This window comes from Phalacrocorax carbo, chromosome 4, assembly GCF_963921805.1.
Source record: "Phalacrocorax carbo chromosome 4, bPhaCar2.1, whole genome shotgun sequence".
NCBI classification, from domain to species: Eukaryota; Metazoa; Chordata; class Aves; order Suliformes; family Phalacrocoracidae; genus Phalacrocorax; species Phalacrocorax carbo.
Window position 1 is genome coordinate 83037156 of NC_087516.1, and position 16817 is coordinate 83053972.

General features: G+C 41.1%; 2 protein-coding genes across 3 annotated transcripts in view; both read left to right on the forward strand.

The window, feature by feature from the left end:
* The first annotated feature begins 1853 nt into the window (after positions 1 to 1853).
* Positions 1854 to 14681, forward strand: LOC104045477 (albumin). The gene is made up of 15 exons (XM_009505452.2): positions 1854 to 1987; positions 3532 to 3592; positions 4425 to 4557; positions 5485 to 5699; positions 6426 to 6558; positions 7618 to 7715; positions 8783 to 8912; positions 9697 to 9911; positions 10457 to 10589; positions 11397 to 11494; positions 11635 to 11773; positions 12302 to 12525; positions 13042 to 13174; positions 14200 to 14256; positions 14489 to 14681. The coding sequence occupies exons 1-14, from the start codon at positions 1903 to 1905 to the stop codon at positions 14248 to 14250; spliced, it is 1848 nt and encodes a 615-aa protein (XP_009503747.1). The 5' UTR covers positions 1854 to 1902; the 3' UTR covers positions 14251 to 14256; positions 14489 to 14681.
* A 96-nt stretch (positions 14682 to 14777) lies between these two features.
* Positions 14778 to 16817, forward strand: part of LOC104045480 (alpha-fetoprotein) — a 32196-nt gene continuing 30156 nt past the window's right edge. For both annotated transcript variants that reach the window (XM_064450741.1, XM_064450740.1), the window contains exon 1: positions 14778 to 16576. The gene's annotated coding sequence lies outside the window, so the exon portion shown is untranslated. The remainder of the gene's footprint in view (positions 16577 to 16817) is intronic.

Genomic DNA, 16817 nt, shown 5'->3' on the forward strand with positions numbered 1-16817 from the left:
CCTTTCATTCCTCAAAATAGAGCCTTGTTCCTTTAAATCACTAACAAGAATGCTGTTTTTCACCTACAAAGATACCAGGACTGGACTTGGGAAAATGCAACACTCTCCCGCAAAAGCAGCAACTAGGGCAAGTCTCATTGTATCAAACTATGCTGTAAAGTCATTTGAGTTTTACATGGTTATTTATGGAGAACAGGACGGTCTTTCTGAAAGGCGAGATGCAGTGCCTTGACATATTTCTAAATGAAAATGGCCTGCAAATATTTTATGCTTAGACACGTCATTTATTTAAGACATGTTTAAAAACTCGAGTTCAGAAACAAAGTGAACTTTGGGGTTTTTTTTGTTTTTTGTTGTTGTTGGTTTGTGGGGTTTTTGGTCAAATTTCCAGAAAGCTGAAAATTTAATTCCTCACACTACTCTCAGTAGGCATAATACAGAGTTGTGGTAAAACTTCCCACTTGCAGGAAAAAAAAAACCAAAACCAACAGAGTAGAAAAGAGAACCTTAAGGACTAAGGAAGAGTTAGAAGACGTTGCTGTAAGCTATAGGGGGTGGGTACTTGCTGCTGGAAGCAGTGGGTTGCGAGGCAGAGCATGACCTGCAGCAGCGCACTGAGAATCGTTGTGTGGGTTGACATCCAGCCACCAGAGAGAGAAGTTCATTAAAAGCAAATCACAGTATTTCCCACCGTGGAACCACATCACTTTGCACTCGGTGAGGATCCAACCTTATACTTTTTTTTGGGTGTGGGTTTTATTTTTTTTTGTTGTTTTTTTTTTTTAACCTGTCCCTGAGTGTTGTGGAAAACTAATTTCAACTTTATTCCATGTCCCGGGGCTCTGTGCACAATTCTTCCTGGATCTGATCTCCTAAGTTACTGACTAATCAACAGAAATTTTTCAGAAGAGAGCGGTGCTTAATTAAGAGATTACTCTTGGGAAGATGTCAGCGCAAATGAGGAATTGCTAAAATCATGAAATGACGGCTTTTGCATATTTACACATGTATTTGGAAGTTTTCTGGATCCTGCTGAATAGCAATAGCCCCAGCAAACCAGAACAGGACCTAACAAATCAGGTGCTCTCATCGGCCCTTTGGCTGCTTGAGCAGCTTTCCTCTTGGACAGTACCCTAAGCGTATGTCCCAAAATTTAGAGTGAGATGCAGTGTTGAACAGTGTAGAAGTTGAGTTCCAACTTACTGATGCAGATCCGTCGTCTGCATGAGCTAAAGATATAGTGAGATTCAGACTTCTTGGTACCTGTTCCACACTTTCACCTTCCATTTCTTTAAGAATTCAGAAGCCAATTGAAAGCAGAGCTGCTGTTTACCTGTATCTTTGTGCTTACTGGTATAAAAAAAAGTACGAATTGGTAAAAATACAGCAAAGTCTAGATGAGCCATCTCTTTTAAGTGATTTAAAACTAATATTGTCTAATTGCAAGCAAGTATGTGGACTGAGTCCTAATCTGGGTGAATTGTTACTGTATGATACCAACCTGCTTTGCTTTTGGACAAATACTAGCGAAAGAAAAAAACATAAAAAGCAGAGCTTTAGGATTAGACTGGATGACTTCTTTGTCTGATGCCCTGAACTCATTGTTTGTCATTTGATAAGGAAATTTACGCAAAACTTTATCTATTTGGGTGCTGGAAGGTTCAACCTTTGCAGGACAAAAAGGCCCAGAGTAACACATAATAAACAAATAATATCAAATTCATTTTTGACAAGGACAGTCCAAGTTTTGTAATCTTCTTCAGACCACATGGAAATCTACAAATGCCAGTTCTATGGTTAATATTTTACAGGCGCAGGTAGTAAAGGGTATATAAGAAAACGCTTTCCCTTCAATCTTCCTAGCATTTCTGAGTAATTTAGCCCACATCATAATCTGCAATCATGAAGTGGGTAACATTGATTTCCTTCATTTTCCTCTTAAGTTCTGCTACATCAAAGAATCTGCAGAGACTTGCTCGAGATGCAGGTAAGAACGGGCTAATTGGTTGCTATAACAATGGCTGCAAAGACTATGTCATGACTTTAATGCAGTTTTGTGAGCAATTCTTGCAAGCCTGATCCAAAGAGAACCGAAAAAAATTGGTTGACTTAAGAAGAGACTAAATGAAGAAATGGTGAGGAGATGGGTGGAGCGCTCCAGACAGCCTAACTTAATGGGGCGAGTAAGTTGGGTGACATCGCTTTGCAGCCTCAGTGTAGTACATGAACGGAGGTTGGTTATTCAGAATCTGTTACTGTCCAGCATAGAGAAACTGGATGCACTGTGCTTTTGGAAGTGCTGTCTTTTGAGCGGTCATTCGTAAGCGAGCTCCTCACCAATTAAAGGCAATGGTTTTTGCACGACTAGGTCAAAAATCCAAAAAAAAATCTACACCTCAGTTGGCTATAAGAAGGCTAGCCAAAAGCTTCCCATCGTGTCATTTCTCCCTGTGTTATAAAACTGTAGACCCTGGTCAAATGAATATTTCTGCAGGCAGCCCTAGAAATTTTTCCAACTAGTATTTTTGATTTTTGTTTGAAACATGAAAATACCCAGATTTAACAAAACTTGAGTTTTCAGGAGCCGGCTGGTAATGCCAGTGGGCAGCAGCAAAGAGTCTTTAAATTACAATTTTCTGCGCCGAAACCTTTATTATCAAAGCAGGCGTATGCCATTAGGTAAAAGAATGACTCTTCACATTTTCTATATGTTCCTGAATGGTATTTCCAGAACAAAACGACTGCCCCATTCCAGCTCATTCGTTAGTGTGGCCATATGACTTGGTATCTGTTGGGAAAATCTTGCGGGAGCCTTCTCTCCAAGAGCAAGGTGTAACTGCAGCCTGTATTTATTACCATCAGGACCAAGTGCGTGGATTTATCTGCTCTCCTTCTCTTGAAAAGCACAGCTGATGGGCGCTGGGTGGAACAAGAATATGAATCTGCCCAGTTCATAATTTTGTGTTCAAAAAGAGGAAATACTGCTAATGCTTGCTCTAATCAAACAGCAGCTGCATTACTTTATTTGTAGCGTAGGCACAATATGTTGTTGGTTATGCGAAGGACATGCTTGCTAATCCTTAATAGTAAGCTACAGCACTCATTTTGAATATTTGCATTAAGTATGTGCTTACAGAGGTAAATATTCTGTTAAAATCCTAAAAATCATACACTTGGCTTCTTCAGAAAGATGAGCGTGCATAAGAGTTAGGTATCTGCAGACAAATGGACAAGGATGGTCTTCTGAGGCAGGAAAGGCTTCAAGGTGGCTCAAGGAAAGCTTTAGACTGAAGTTCCCAGAAAAGCAGTAGAGATTACCCAGTATTGTGTACGCAATGGAGGGGTTTTACAGGTGCTCAGCATTAGCTGGGTCTGTTTCAAAGCCATGATACTACCCCCTTAAGTATAAGAGCTGGGTGAGTACTGACCACTTCTGAAAACCTGGCCCAAGGTGCCCGGAACGCGTGCTTTAAGGGGTCTCACACAGCCAACGTGACAGTGAGCATCGTTGTTCTCTGTTTTTCTTCCTAGAGCACAAGAGCGAGATTGCCCGTCGCTACAAAGATTTGGGTGAAGAGACATTTAAGGCCGTGTAAGTGAATGTGCAGCTCATGTTTTCTAATCGTTTTCCATCTCTGTTAATATCAGGCAAAAAAAGGAAAGCTGAAACACACCGTATGAGCTAGTGAAGAGTGTATCTGTCTCACTGAAGCATGGCGTTGACTTAGCCTTCTTACTGTTAGTATACAGAGCCTACAAATATTTTAAGACTTGCAAAAGTCAAGATGACTTTCTTGCTCTCTGGGAAAAGACCTCCCTGCAAACCTTATGTGGGAAGAAAATAAGCCTGAGTAAGACAGTTTTGATAACCGTAGGACAGAGAGGAGTTATGCTGGATTGAGGTATTACAAAAAAAAAAAAAAAAACCAAAAACAAACCCCAAACCAAAACTAACCACCAACCTCAAAAAAACAAGCCCGTGACAGGTTTTCTGAGACAATTCAATTATTTCCTTTTGAAACTGGTTTTGGGAACAGCAGAGGGCCCCGACAGGAGCGTAACTACTTCTGAAAGAATGCAGCCTAAAGATCGTCGTTTGTAACAATAGCGAAAACCATTGCCATGTTTATGGCAGTTACAAATACACTGCTAAAAGTAGGAGAAAACTCAAAACACTGGCTCTGCTGTTATCCTTCTACTAGTATTCAAGACTCTTGTCCTTGGGAAGGAAGGTCAAAAGCATTTTTCAGAAAGGAGGTGAGAAGAGGAAGGATATGGGGTGCGATACTGTGCTTTTCGTGGTACTCTGTTTAAGCATTTGTGCATGCCATTTGAACAAACAGTTTTGAATCCAGAAGCACCTTCAGAAGTATTGACTGTTACGTTTCTTACCTCCATATTCCAAAATGTGCTTTGTGTTCCAGTACGATGATTACATTCGCCCAGTACCTCCAGAAATGTTCATATGAAGGACTGTCTAAGCTGGTGAAGGACGTCGTTGATCTGGCACAGGCGTGCACGGCCAATGAGGATGCTCCGAAGTGCACAGACTCACTGGTAGGCAGTGAATCCTTTGGTATGGGGTTTCTCCTCGTTCTGTGCAGCTACCACAATCATCCGCACTGAGGATTTAAACCTGATCATTTCAGGTGTTGCTGTTGTCAATGGCCAGGGCTCAGATTTTAGTGCTGAAGCAAAGAACTTGGTTTTGCCAGGTTCTGAAACTCTGCCTTTCAGAAGTGCCTAAACGATGTGCGGAGCCATATGTTGGAGCACAAACACAACACTTTGGCACGATAAATTTAGCATTGTCCGGAAATAAATAATAGCATTTAGTACAAATACCCTAGCTGTAAAATACATGTGTAATTCTAGGTATTGAAGTGACCAAAGCGTGTGGGTTTTCACACTGGGGTGACCTGAAAAAGGTATGTGTGCTAATTGAAGGTGCTTCGTTTAATAAAGTTTAAGAAAACTCCCCTAAGAATCAAGTAACAAAACGAGTTCGCAGGTATGTGAGATCCCTGGAGGTCTAGCAGGTTTGGCCCGGCCCTCCAGGAAATTAGGTGCTTATGCTCTTGCGAGCTCTACCATTCACCAAACGACATGACTACCTTAGTCCTCCCTAAAGGTTTCCCAAGCTGACCATCAAGTAGATTATCAAATCCTGCTATAGTTCACCTGAAAATTCAGCTTAGTCAGATTGTAAGGAAAAGGAGATGGCTCTCTTGCACAGAATATTTCAAATTTTGATTAAAATTAATTTTTTTCAATAAAGCATTGTCACGGTTTTGGTATCAGACCACATAAGACAACATTTTATTAAATCATATTGAAAATAATGGATTATTCTGAATTGTGGTCTAAATCTTATCCGGTAAAAATCTATTTCCTTTTCAATCTGGGTTTTCTTTTACAGATAAGTAAAATGTACATTACACTGTCTATACAGAATAATTCTGACCCTCAGCATCTCCCATACAGCCCTCCATTTTCCTGGGTGAAATCTGCGAAGTAGGACAGCTCCGAGAGTCCTATGGTGACATGGCTGACTGCTGTAGTAAAGTTGATCCTGAAAGACATGACTGTTTCCTGTCATTTAAAGTTCACCACCCAAACTACGTTCTGCCATACCAAAGACCAGCTTCTGACGTGATATGCAAGCAATACGAGGACAACCGGGTGGCACTGCTGGGAGAGTAAGAAAAATGGCCATTTTCTACTGTAGAAGTATTTAATCGTGCAGAAGAGGGATCCCCAGCCTACACAGACTGTGTGGACATGCAGGACATTTGAAAAAGTTGCAAGTATTCAACCTCATATCTGCACGTATAAAACAGTTGAGCAATCACTAAATATTCAAAGCTCTGATCACTTTTTTTTCATTCCACGCTAGAGCAGTTTTTTCCATCCAAAAATGGGTTTCAAGGGATCACATTTTATAAGGAAATTATATTTATAAGTTATTGGCTGCCAAAAAACCCCAAAAAACACAGTGTTTCCAATATTGATTTAATAATTTACTTGCTCCAGGTTCTCACTCTCCCCATTGTAATTGGAAAGGACAAAGAAAGATAACAGTAAAAAGAATAAGAATTGGCAATAAAATCTTGGTGAAATGGCCACAGATTCATTTTTCACACTCAAAATCAGATTTTTCATGTATTTGACAATGCATTTAATAAAAACCAGGTGTACATAAACTAAGTGACTGACAATATAAGGAGTTCATCCTTCCATCATTGTTATTGAGTCCTGCTTTGGAAACGGTGAGATTTTTGCAGCCATTTACCATTAGTAGGCATTGTTAGTAAAGTAGATTACATGTCTAAACTAGAAATAAAAGTTATAGAAGTTGTAAGAAATTTAATGCCATTTGCTGCAGTCATTGGAACATGTGACTTATGTTTTCCTTTTCCTTATAGTTTCATCTATTCTGTTGCAAGAAGAAACCCCTTCTTGTACGCCCCAGTAATCCTCGGCCTGGCTGCTGATTATGAACATGCACTTCAAACCTGTTGCAAAGAGAGCGATGTCGGTGCTTGCTTGGATAAAGAGGTATGTCAGGTTTTTCACTGCAAATAAAAACTAAGCGACTGGTCTGCTACATACAGGTCCCTTCTCATCTTAGCAGCGATTCTCTTTAAAGCGAGAAATAACTTTAAAAGGCTAATGTTAAAGTATGGTTTATAATTCCAAACTTGTGCTTTCCCATGGTGATTTTCAGTAAACATTTGCATAAGGCTTCACAGGAACTGAGATGGTAAAAAAAAAAAATACGGGTTTTTTTAAGTGCAAAAACAAAAGAACCAAACTGTAGATAACTAAGCTTGTCCTTTTGTCCCTTTGCTAATACATTATCAGGCAGCCATGAGTATTGTGCAGATGTGCTGAATCCAAATAACGTGTAGCACTTGGATTTTTTTCATCTGTGGTAAAGTGTAGGGAGAAGGCATGCTGCCGAAGCGGTGCTAGGGAAAGACAGCTCTCCCTTGGCAGCCTAACGTGCCATCGCCACGTCCAACATGTAGGTTTATGAGAGGTCTCTCCTATTCTTCCCCTATTTGTTGCCCAGGCAAATAGAGGAGAAAGAGTGAGAAACAGGTAGAATCTTCCTGTTGGTGCAAATCTTTGTATGAAGGACTTCTAGAAAAGGGTCAGGATTGATCATGTGTTAGCCCTGTGAATCAGTGGCAGGTGACTTCCACATAGCTTTGCTTTTTAGAGAACTGTAGTCAAGATTTCACGTTAACCTTGAGAATGGCATGAGCCAAACTTTCCCTTTGCCTCAAACTCAGTCCCAGTGAGTTCTGAGGAATCACTGAGGGCTCTCAAAAACAACTTCACGCTCCTTTGAAGCCACAGGGTTTCAGTGAAATTGTATCGTTTGCTGAACCGCAGCACCGTGCCGTAAGGCATAGTGTATAGACTGGAAGTTAAACGTTGATCGCAAACCAGTTCAGATGGCCTAAGGAATTCTCAGTTGGCTTGGCTTTTCATCAGAGCTAACTGGACCCAAACCTGCTGTGTTTCTGAAGTGGGATTTGCAGATTTGCTTTTCTCTAGTCCATTAGATGTAACGAGCTTAATGTGACAATGTGCATCCTGTTACTGTAGGCAGTTGCCATCAAAGAAAGAGCCAAGAAACTAAGTGTGAAGCAGCGGTACTCTTGTGGAATCCTCAAGCAGTTCGGCGAGAGAACCTTCAAAGGAAAGTAAGTTCCAGTCAGTTTTTTATGAAATGTAGGCTTGTTCATCTAACCATGAAACTACTCGAGAGAAAGATATCAGCATATATAATTTGCTTCTGTACACTGAGTTTGAAAACTGCTCTCATGGTACACTGTAGCATACTTTTGGCTGAGGACTATTGGCCTAGTGTTGGAAGACTGACCCACTGATCTCTATTCCGTTGGACAACAGCCATTTCTTAGCCTTTTTATTTAGATGTAGAATTTAATTCTGATCAGGTTTCTGCATAAAGACTGGACGCAAAGGTGAACCCGTGTATTCCAAGCTGATAGTGAGTCCTAGTAAGAAGATCAGCCGTGAGAGTTACAGAGAAATGAAACCATCTCTAGAACCAGTCCAGGAGATGCAGAGTTAACTGATACAGCGTCACTCGGAACCAGAGACTGCAGTGTATTTAGTCTATGCTTTTGCCAAAGCTGTGCCCCGTTCTGATGCTTGCAGCTTCTAGTGATAGGCATGTTGGTAATCAGCAACCTAAGTTGCTAGTTTGAACCTTAAACCAGTCAAAGAATCAAATTTAGCAGAATCATAGTTGTTGTCAAAGGTGTGTTTTTAAGATTAAGAAAGACTTCTGCAATTAACAAGTGGATCACCTGCCTAAGCACACAGAGAACTGCTTTCATTCTGTGGCTAGTCTAATACACTAACATCGATGAGGATTGCCTTACTAGACATAGTCAGCTTTGATTTAAAGGTTTAATTAGGACTATATACATGTGTGCCAAGTGATCTAGGGATGCTTTACAGTCACTCAAGAGTCAAGGGGAATTCTAGGGTGTGATTCCCACATAGACACCTCAGATGGAACAGAAGAATTGCAAACTTGTTTCTGTTGATCTAAAGGAGCACTGGGTACTGGTGGAGGTGCCAGTGCCCTCTTCTTCTAGCCGCCAGAAATTAGATGAGAAGAGTGAATGAATACTTACTTGAAACAATGCTGATTGACAGGATCGTAAGTGTTAGTGACTTGCAAGGTTTCTGTTCAATACGGAGCTTTATAACAACTGTATTTTTCTTCTTTTCCGCCTAGTAAACTTGCTGCCCTGAGCCAGAAATATCCCAAGGCTCCGCTCCCAGAAATTCTTAAAATCCTACATGATGCTAAGGACCTCCACAAAGAGTGCTGTGAAGGGGACATGGTAGAGTGCATGGATGACATGGTAAGCCCAGTATTTTTCCAAAAATGTTTACATACTTGAGAAACGTTTAGGAAAACAATAATTTGTGCAGCTACTCATTCCCAGTCCAGGGAACTTCTGCTTAACCCTGCTGGAAGTTTCCTTGGCCACTGAAAAACCCATGGCCAGCTCAGCTGACGGTTACTGGAACTAGGTTTTGGACCAGTTCCTGATCTAGCCCTTCATGATCATGAGGGCAAGGAGCCGTAACTTACAATATGGCATGTGCGTTTGGTTGAAATCAAAACGTTCATCAGGGAGATTGCTTGGTGGTATTGACCCATTTAAAATCAACCATAAACAAAGCAAAAGCAAGCAGAGGCAAAAAGGCCACACTTGTTTTTGCTGTCCTGTTGTCTGTACTGCCATTAATCCAGTGCTGGCTTTTTGAAGCTCTGGGGTTTCTCATGTTTTGCCCTCTGTCAGAGCTGGGCACCTGACAGGACTGACAAGATCAATGAGGCATCCTTGTGACAGACCATTCAATGACTTCCCTTGGCTTTCAAGAGTTTGCCTTCTTAAAGTCTCTATGGTCAGGGAGGGAACCTCATTCTTCCCCCTGCCCTTGAATGACACTCACAGGATGTGCTTGTCCCTCTGATTTTTTCCTCTTTGCATGGAGACAGCATTTCTTTAGGGAAGTGCTAAGTAAATAGGTGCCCTAAATGAAAAAAGGGAGGAGTCTGAAAAAGAGAGGGGAGATGAATTAATCTACCTGTAATCTGTTATTTCATAGCTTGTCTGATAACATGTTTTCATTTTACAGGCAGATATTATAGCCTATATGTGCTCTAAACAAGATGTTCTCTCAAGTAAAATCAAACACTGCTGCGAGAAGCCAGTTGTGGAACGAAGCCAGTGCATTATAGAAGGAGAATTTGATGAAAAACCTGACAATCTTCCCTCACTAGTTGAAAAATACATACAAGATAAGGAAGTGTGTAAAGCCTTTGAGGCAGGCCATGACGAATTCTTATCAGAGTAAGTAGTGCCAACAGTACGTGTGCCTGTATTTGAATGTTCCTGTAAACTATCCTCTGTCTTCTCTGGGCTACGGCCTTTTGCACCGCTGGAAAAACTGTCCTCTTGGGTGTTTTCAGCACGTATGGAGAAAAGATGTGACCACATGGAAGTCTGATGTAACTAATGTAGCTTCAGCCCTAGCTGAATCCCTAGTTTCTCATTCATGCCTTGTGACTGTTTCTGTTCAGCGTTGTCCTGCTTATCAAAGCTAAATTTATCAGCGCCTTTCTTTTATTCGAGGGCTTTGTGCATACCCACATATATTATCTGCTTAAGAAGTATTCTGACCTGGGCAACTATTTTGTTCCTCTCACATATGCCCCATTGGCAGACACAGAGTGACCAAAACAATCCTGCTAGAACAAGCAAACAGCATTCCAGTCTTGTCGTCCACCTTGCTTGATCCCATCTGAGGAACTGTCATTGCCAGTTACTGTGTTGCACGTGACGAAAGCAGCGTGTTATTCGAGCACTCTAATTCTGTCAGCTTGTGTGTCTTTCAGGTTTGTTTATGAATACTCACGAAGACACCCCGAGTTCTCCACGCAGCTGATTCTGAGAATCACTAAGGGATATGAAACACTCCTGGAGAAGTGCTGCAAAACAGACAACCCTGCTGACTGCTATGGAAATGCTGTAGGTACAAAGCTTTGTTTGCAGACAACTAGAATGTTTGCTTGGTACCTATCGTGAAACAACTAGGTTGAGCAGCTCCTATGGAAAAAAGCATTCTGAGAGACTTATCACAGGGGAGGTCAGTGTTCTGATGGGAGATGAAGCAGTCCAGGGCCCATGACAAAGATGCAGAGTAACTTCGTTGGTCACCTTAGAAAGTTTCAGTCTAGTCTCACTCAGCTGCCTGGTGCCACTGTCTCTCAGAAGTGATTCTGCTTGTCCTGAAGATGATTAATAGCTGGTTAGCTGAATTATTCTGTGGGTTCCACTGCCTACACCGAGTATGGCCGCTCCTGGATTATGATGGCAACCTGCATGGCCGGCTCATGTCGAGCTAAACTTAGGTCTCCTCATTGTCCACTGAATTGCACACAAGTCACAGCACAAGTTGAGTCACTGACAGCTTTGGCCAAGGGCTAGAAAGAGGATGTTACCCTCGTGGGTATAGCCTATACTTGAAAAACATTCGGCCGATTTAAACAAACAACGCCCCCCGACATTGTCTAGAAAATAAGTGCAAAAGGTAATTAATTTAAACTAGATTTCAAGAATCTTCCTGTCTTTTTAAATTGAAGTTCTGTTAGAACTTAAGAGCCACGTGAGAATCAAGTCCTCCCAAAGCCATCCAGGCTATATGGAAGTGGCTGGCCTGGCAAAACAGGTATCTTATAGCTAATAAGATGTAGAAGAGGTCAAAAGGTATATTTCTATGACTGTTACCAGGATGTCCTGCTCTAACGTTACTAATAAATTCATACTTGTCTGCAGCAAGTGGAATTGGAGAAACATATCAAAGAAACTCAGGATCTCGTAAAGACAAACTGCGAGTTTCTCAATACCCACGGCGAGGCAGAGTTTCTTAAAGCGTAAGTACTTTCCGATAAATATTCTTGAGTGCAAACAATGATGGTGGCTGCTTTGGGCAGATTTGATCTTCACTTCTATTTTCACTTCAGTGGTCTAGCATTCTTCAAATGCCAGAGTCATTTTGATATTACTTTTTCAGACTTTTGATCCGCTACACTAAGAAAATGCCTCAGGTATCAACTGACGCATTGCTTGAAATTGGAAAGAAAATGACAGCCGTTGGTACTAAGTGCTGCCAGCTTCCTGAAGACAAACGTCTACCTTGTTCTGAGGGATATGTGAGTACATTTCTTTGTTGTCCCTACTCCTCTTGGAGATTTCTTCTGTTCTCAAAAAAGTTGATTTCTGGTGAGATAGTAAACTCACAGTGATTTTTCATAAACCCCGGGCTAAGCATCTACCAAACACAGTTTGAAGTCTGTTCTTTTTTAATGGACGTGAGAACCTAAAATAGGTGTCTTTCAGTAGCTTGTGAAAATCTTAGCTAAACTTTGCTCTCCCGCAGAAAGCAGAAGTCAGTCGATTAGGTCTGCAGCAGCTTGCATTTGGAAAAGCTAAACAGCCTCTTAAAAAAGAAAGTGCTCACTGATTGTAGCCCAAAGCACAGGCCATTTGCAGAGGAAAAAATGCCCGACTCCAGGAATACATTCTTATTTTAAATTTTAAGACCATGCCATTTCCAAGCAGGTGTTTAGATCCAACAGGTTCCACTTCCAGCTGTGCTATTGTGACACAAAGATCACATATTTCTCCTGTTATTGTAGAAGGTGTCGCTCATGTTTGTCCTTTTCCCATTCTCTTTTCAGCTGAGCATTGTGATTCACGACATGTGCATGAGACATGAGGCCACACCTATAAATGACAACATTGCACATTGCTGCAGAGACTCCTATGCTTACAGGAGGCCGTGTTTCACTGCACTGGGCGTAGATACCAAATATGTGCCTCCACCATTTGACCCGGATATGTTCAGCTTCGATGAAAAATTGTGCACTGCTTCTTCTGATGAACGGGATTTAGGGAACATGAAGTAAGCTAAAAGAAATACCTTGTAGAAAAACTTCTGAAGTGTCACACTTCAGATGGGGCAGAGGGAAGCTACAAACCCCGTTTCACCATCTGACTGGGACTACCCTAGCAACAGGGAGAAAACCAGATGGAACTATGTGTTTGTACTGAGCTTGTCAGTGCGTAACATCATGTAGAAGAGGCAAAATAGGGTATTTTCTTCAAATAAAACCAGTGTCTTCACTGACCAGTTTCATGTAGATCCCCTGCCGTTGCAAGTCTTAACATGTACTTAATTAAAACAACATACAGATCCTTTCAATAACATTTATTCCCCCTCCTGTAACCAGGATAACAAAAAAGCGAACAGATGGTTGTGGTGCACTGGGAGTTTGGAGTCACAAATAGGCAGAGACTCCTCTAGATGTGACAAAAACAGCTCATAAATGAGCTGTACCTGCATAGAATGGCATATTTTAAATTGGCGAATCAAACTACAGCAGGTAGCGTCAACTGTGTATTCTGGCTTTGTTTTCAGATTGCTTATCAACCTCATCAAACGCAAGCCCCAGATGACAGAAGAACAAATAAAGACAATTGCTGATGGTTTCAATGCTATGGTAGAGAAGTGCTGCAAGCAATCAGACGTTGAAGCATGCTTCGGGGAAGAGGTACTTCCTATGTCCTTTTGAAAAACAAAACAAAAACATATACAGGAAACCGGAAACTCCCTAGGAAACCATGCACTACAAAAGCGGTTCCGCTCACTGCTGCGGTTAACTTGTCCCTGTGCCCTTACAATAAATTGACCTGCGGAGTAGAGCATATGTTGACTGTACAGATTATAGTCAAAGATTATATCACTGGACAACTTCACGTGGAAGGGTTGTCTGGAGGTAATGTAGTCCAGTCATCTGCTCAAAACACAGCTAAATCCTAGATGAGATAAGGTTCTTTAGGGCCTTGTACGGTAGAGTTGAGTATCTAAAAGCCACAGTTGAAAATTATGCGTGTGTACAATTTAAACCATATCTCTAGAAATAGCAGATTTCCTTTTGTGCTACAAATTCTTATAGAACTGTGAAGGATTACCAGTAAAAAGTGCATCTGGATCAATTACTAAAGACACCTAGCAAATACAGATAAACTGGCAGGGAATCCAGCTGGTTACACCCTATGAACAGTCATTCCATTTTTTTTTCCAAACTCATCAACCACACATACATTCGTTCATTCAACATTCACTCGTCCTGGAAAGAGCCACAGGAGATGTTTATCTGTAGCCACGCCGGTGAGCAAGCACAAAGCATTTACAGGAGCTATACGTGACAGTTTCCAACAGGAACCCATTATCATTTGTAGCGTAGAACTGTATTACTATTATCTTAAACTGCTTATTGACTGAACCCTTTTGTGCTTATAACCAAAGTATTTCATAGGTAAATTTTTAGAGCGAATCAGAGGCAAAATAATTCCTTCCTAAGTCTTCCTAATACATTTATTTTTTACCGGCTCAAAATTGAAAAACACCCAACATAGAGGAGTGCAGAGATCCTAACGTTAGGAAGTACAATTAGAATTATCCTTCGAACCATCAGACAGACACAAGTTTAAGTTTGTAAAAATTCCTGCTCAAACACTGTACACTTGGCTCCCTTGGTTTCTGTCTCACAACTGTTTGTCTTCCTTCTCCTAGGGTGCAAACCTAATAGTCCAGAGCAGAGCCACACTAGGAATTGGCGTTTAACACATGGTAGGTAACAGCAATGATGTTTATATAATTGGGTCATCTATTGATCTATCCCTCCCTTCCACCCGTGTAACTCCCTCAACTCAAAAAAAGCATCTAGCTCCCCTTAACCTCCAGGCGTTCGCTTCCCCGAACAGATGGCTTACCGTCTGCCGTTACGTAGCATACGGAAAGTTGAAGTGCTACTGGTATGCTACCATTTCACAAAATAACCCTTCTTGTTTCTCAAATCTAGGTTGCCAGTGGGAAAAAAATGAAGAAAACTACTTCTGTGTAACTTCTCCCGCCCATTTCCTTTTTTCCTTTGGTGTTAAATGAGTGTTTCATAAATCTTCAGTGTTTTGTCAAACCACATGCTTTCCCAGAAACTTTTCAATTCTATTACTTTGAAAAAAATGAATTATAAATAAAAGCTTTATAAATCTGCATCTGTCCTTGTCTGCCAGTGACTACCACAAGGCGAAGCTCTGCAGTGCTCCCTAGACCAAACGGTTGCTATAAGTGTTACATATGGGCAGGGATTCCGTTGGGGTTTTTTTTCCTGTTAATTACTCTTGTAAAGGAGGTAGGAAAGAATATGAAAGGTTTTAAGACATGTAGCTAGACTTGAATGCTCCGATTCAATTACAGGTTCATTTTCACTTTACTTCAGCCATTGTAATTACATATTAAGAGCATGTTCAAAGGAACTGTTCAGTCTAAGATGACTAGCAACAAGCTCTTATAAAGAATTATTTTTTTTATATCAGCCACAAATCAAGTATCTCGCTCCTTGAGAAGAGTTGCAAACACACCTACATTTAGACACTTCTTTTCACATCATAAGTTGTTTTTAAAACAGCTATTGACTTTAGAAATGTCTTTTGAAAAGCCCACCATCTAAATCATGCCTTTAATTGCAAGAAGCTTCTAAAAGAGAAATTTTTTGGTTCTATGCCACTAAAGCGGCATGATCTTGTAGTACATATTTAGTTTCAGTCCATAAACACAAAAAGCTCAAGTCTTCTACACTTTAACAAGGACCCTCGCATCATTAGAAGAGCCCTTGTGTAATAAAGCATTTCATAAGGGCAGTTTTCTTGGCCTTGAGACTCTCTGTGCCTATAGTTCATGAACTGGGAATCTTCTCCAGGAACATAGAAGTACACTCAGAACGAAACATTCAGAGATGTTGGGTTGAAAATTTAAAAGGAAGAATCATCAGTCTTGTTATGATTGGAGTGTTTGAACATTCAGTCACTCGACATCACAGTTATGTCTCGGTTCGGAAGAGTTTATGGGACCCCAAGGCATTCACAAACATCTCATTCAAGATTTAAAGTTTTGTGAATTGGAGCAAGGATCACTTCTCAGTTGCAGTTAAGCACCTTTTCCCTTAGTTTAAGGGAGCACAAACAGCCACTATAAAGACCATTCCCATGATCTAATTCACCATCCAAAAGGCTGACGGACATTCACTGCAGGTAAAACAAACCTGCTCTAGCACAGCATAGACATAGTTAATTAGGACAAGTTAAGCTTGTTCAAGGAAGTGGTTCACTGAAGAGCTCAGGCACAGAAATCAGCAGCCCCACAAATCTATCGAGAAGTGTGGGTTTCTCATTAGATTTCCAGCTAAGCCCCATGCCGGATCACGTTCAAATTCTTACGAGTGCTGGGTAGCTTCCCGTCACATCTGGTATGGCTTTTCAACTGCACGTTGAATAATGCCAAATACAAAGCAGGTTAAGGATTCCATCAAGATTTAGTAATTGAAAAGGTGTTTATAAATAATGTGTTTGCAATTTTGCTGGCTCCAGAGAGATACAGAATTAATATGTAAATTATTTCCAAGCTGCCTTTATCATTTATCAGTGCTGAAGAGAGTAGTGTGTCAAGAGACTAGGCTCAAGTTGAATCTCAATATACCATAAATATGTGAAAAGAATTTTTTTCCCCCCGACCCCATCCCCATTTCTACAATTCATAGGAACCCATCTATTTCACTCTTGCATGTCCCAGTGTCTTTCAGTTTGCATAAAGACAGAGCACTGTGGCCAAGCTGCAGCACTTAAAGAAGTATCCTAAGCCTCAGTGTTGGTCTAGTTTTGGAAATTACTTCTTAAGAGCTGTTGCTCCCATGCTGAGCAACCTTCCATGTATTCCCAGGTCGCTCTTGTGGCTGTGGTTTCCCACAACTGATGTGTCTTTGTCCATCTGGGTTTCTTTGTAATGAGGTGACTTTCCTTTTTCCCTTGCAGAGTCCCAGTTCAGAAGGAAAAGGAACAACCACACCTGCAGCTGTAGCTCAGGCTGCACTTGTACGAAGGTGTTCGTTAACCACGTAAGTGTTGCCTGAAGAGGGAACGAAACTTCCCCCTAATTACCTGCAACATATTTAAATACCTGCTACCCCACCTGATCGATGGCTTCAAATTTCAGGAAGGCCAACTGTTACGGTAACTATTGCCTACGACACCCGTGACTTGCTTTCATGCAGCAGCTTTTGTTAGGTTATTGCAAGAGTCTTAAGTTTTATATTCCTTCTATCACAACTTCTAGTCCCTAGAGCTCACTGAAAACTA

Bases quoted from the DNA above. Each gene is read 5' to 3' on its own strand.
- LOC104045477 (XM_009505452.2), top strand. From the start codon at position 1,903: ATGAAGTGGGTAACATTGATTTCCTTCATTTTCCTCTTAAGTTCTGCT. The intron at 3,593-4,424 runs GTAAGTGAATGT...TTTGTGTTCCAG, and splicing joins GAAGAGACATTTAAGGCCGT to TACGATGATTACATTCGCCC. The intron at 4,558-5,484 runs GTAGGCAGTGAA...TCTCCCATACAG, and splicing joins CGAAGTGCACAGACTCACTG to CCCTCCATTTTCCTGGGTGA.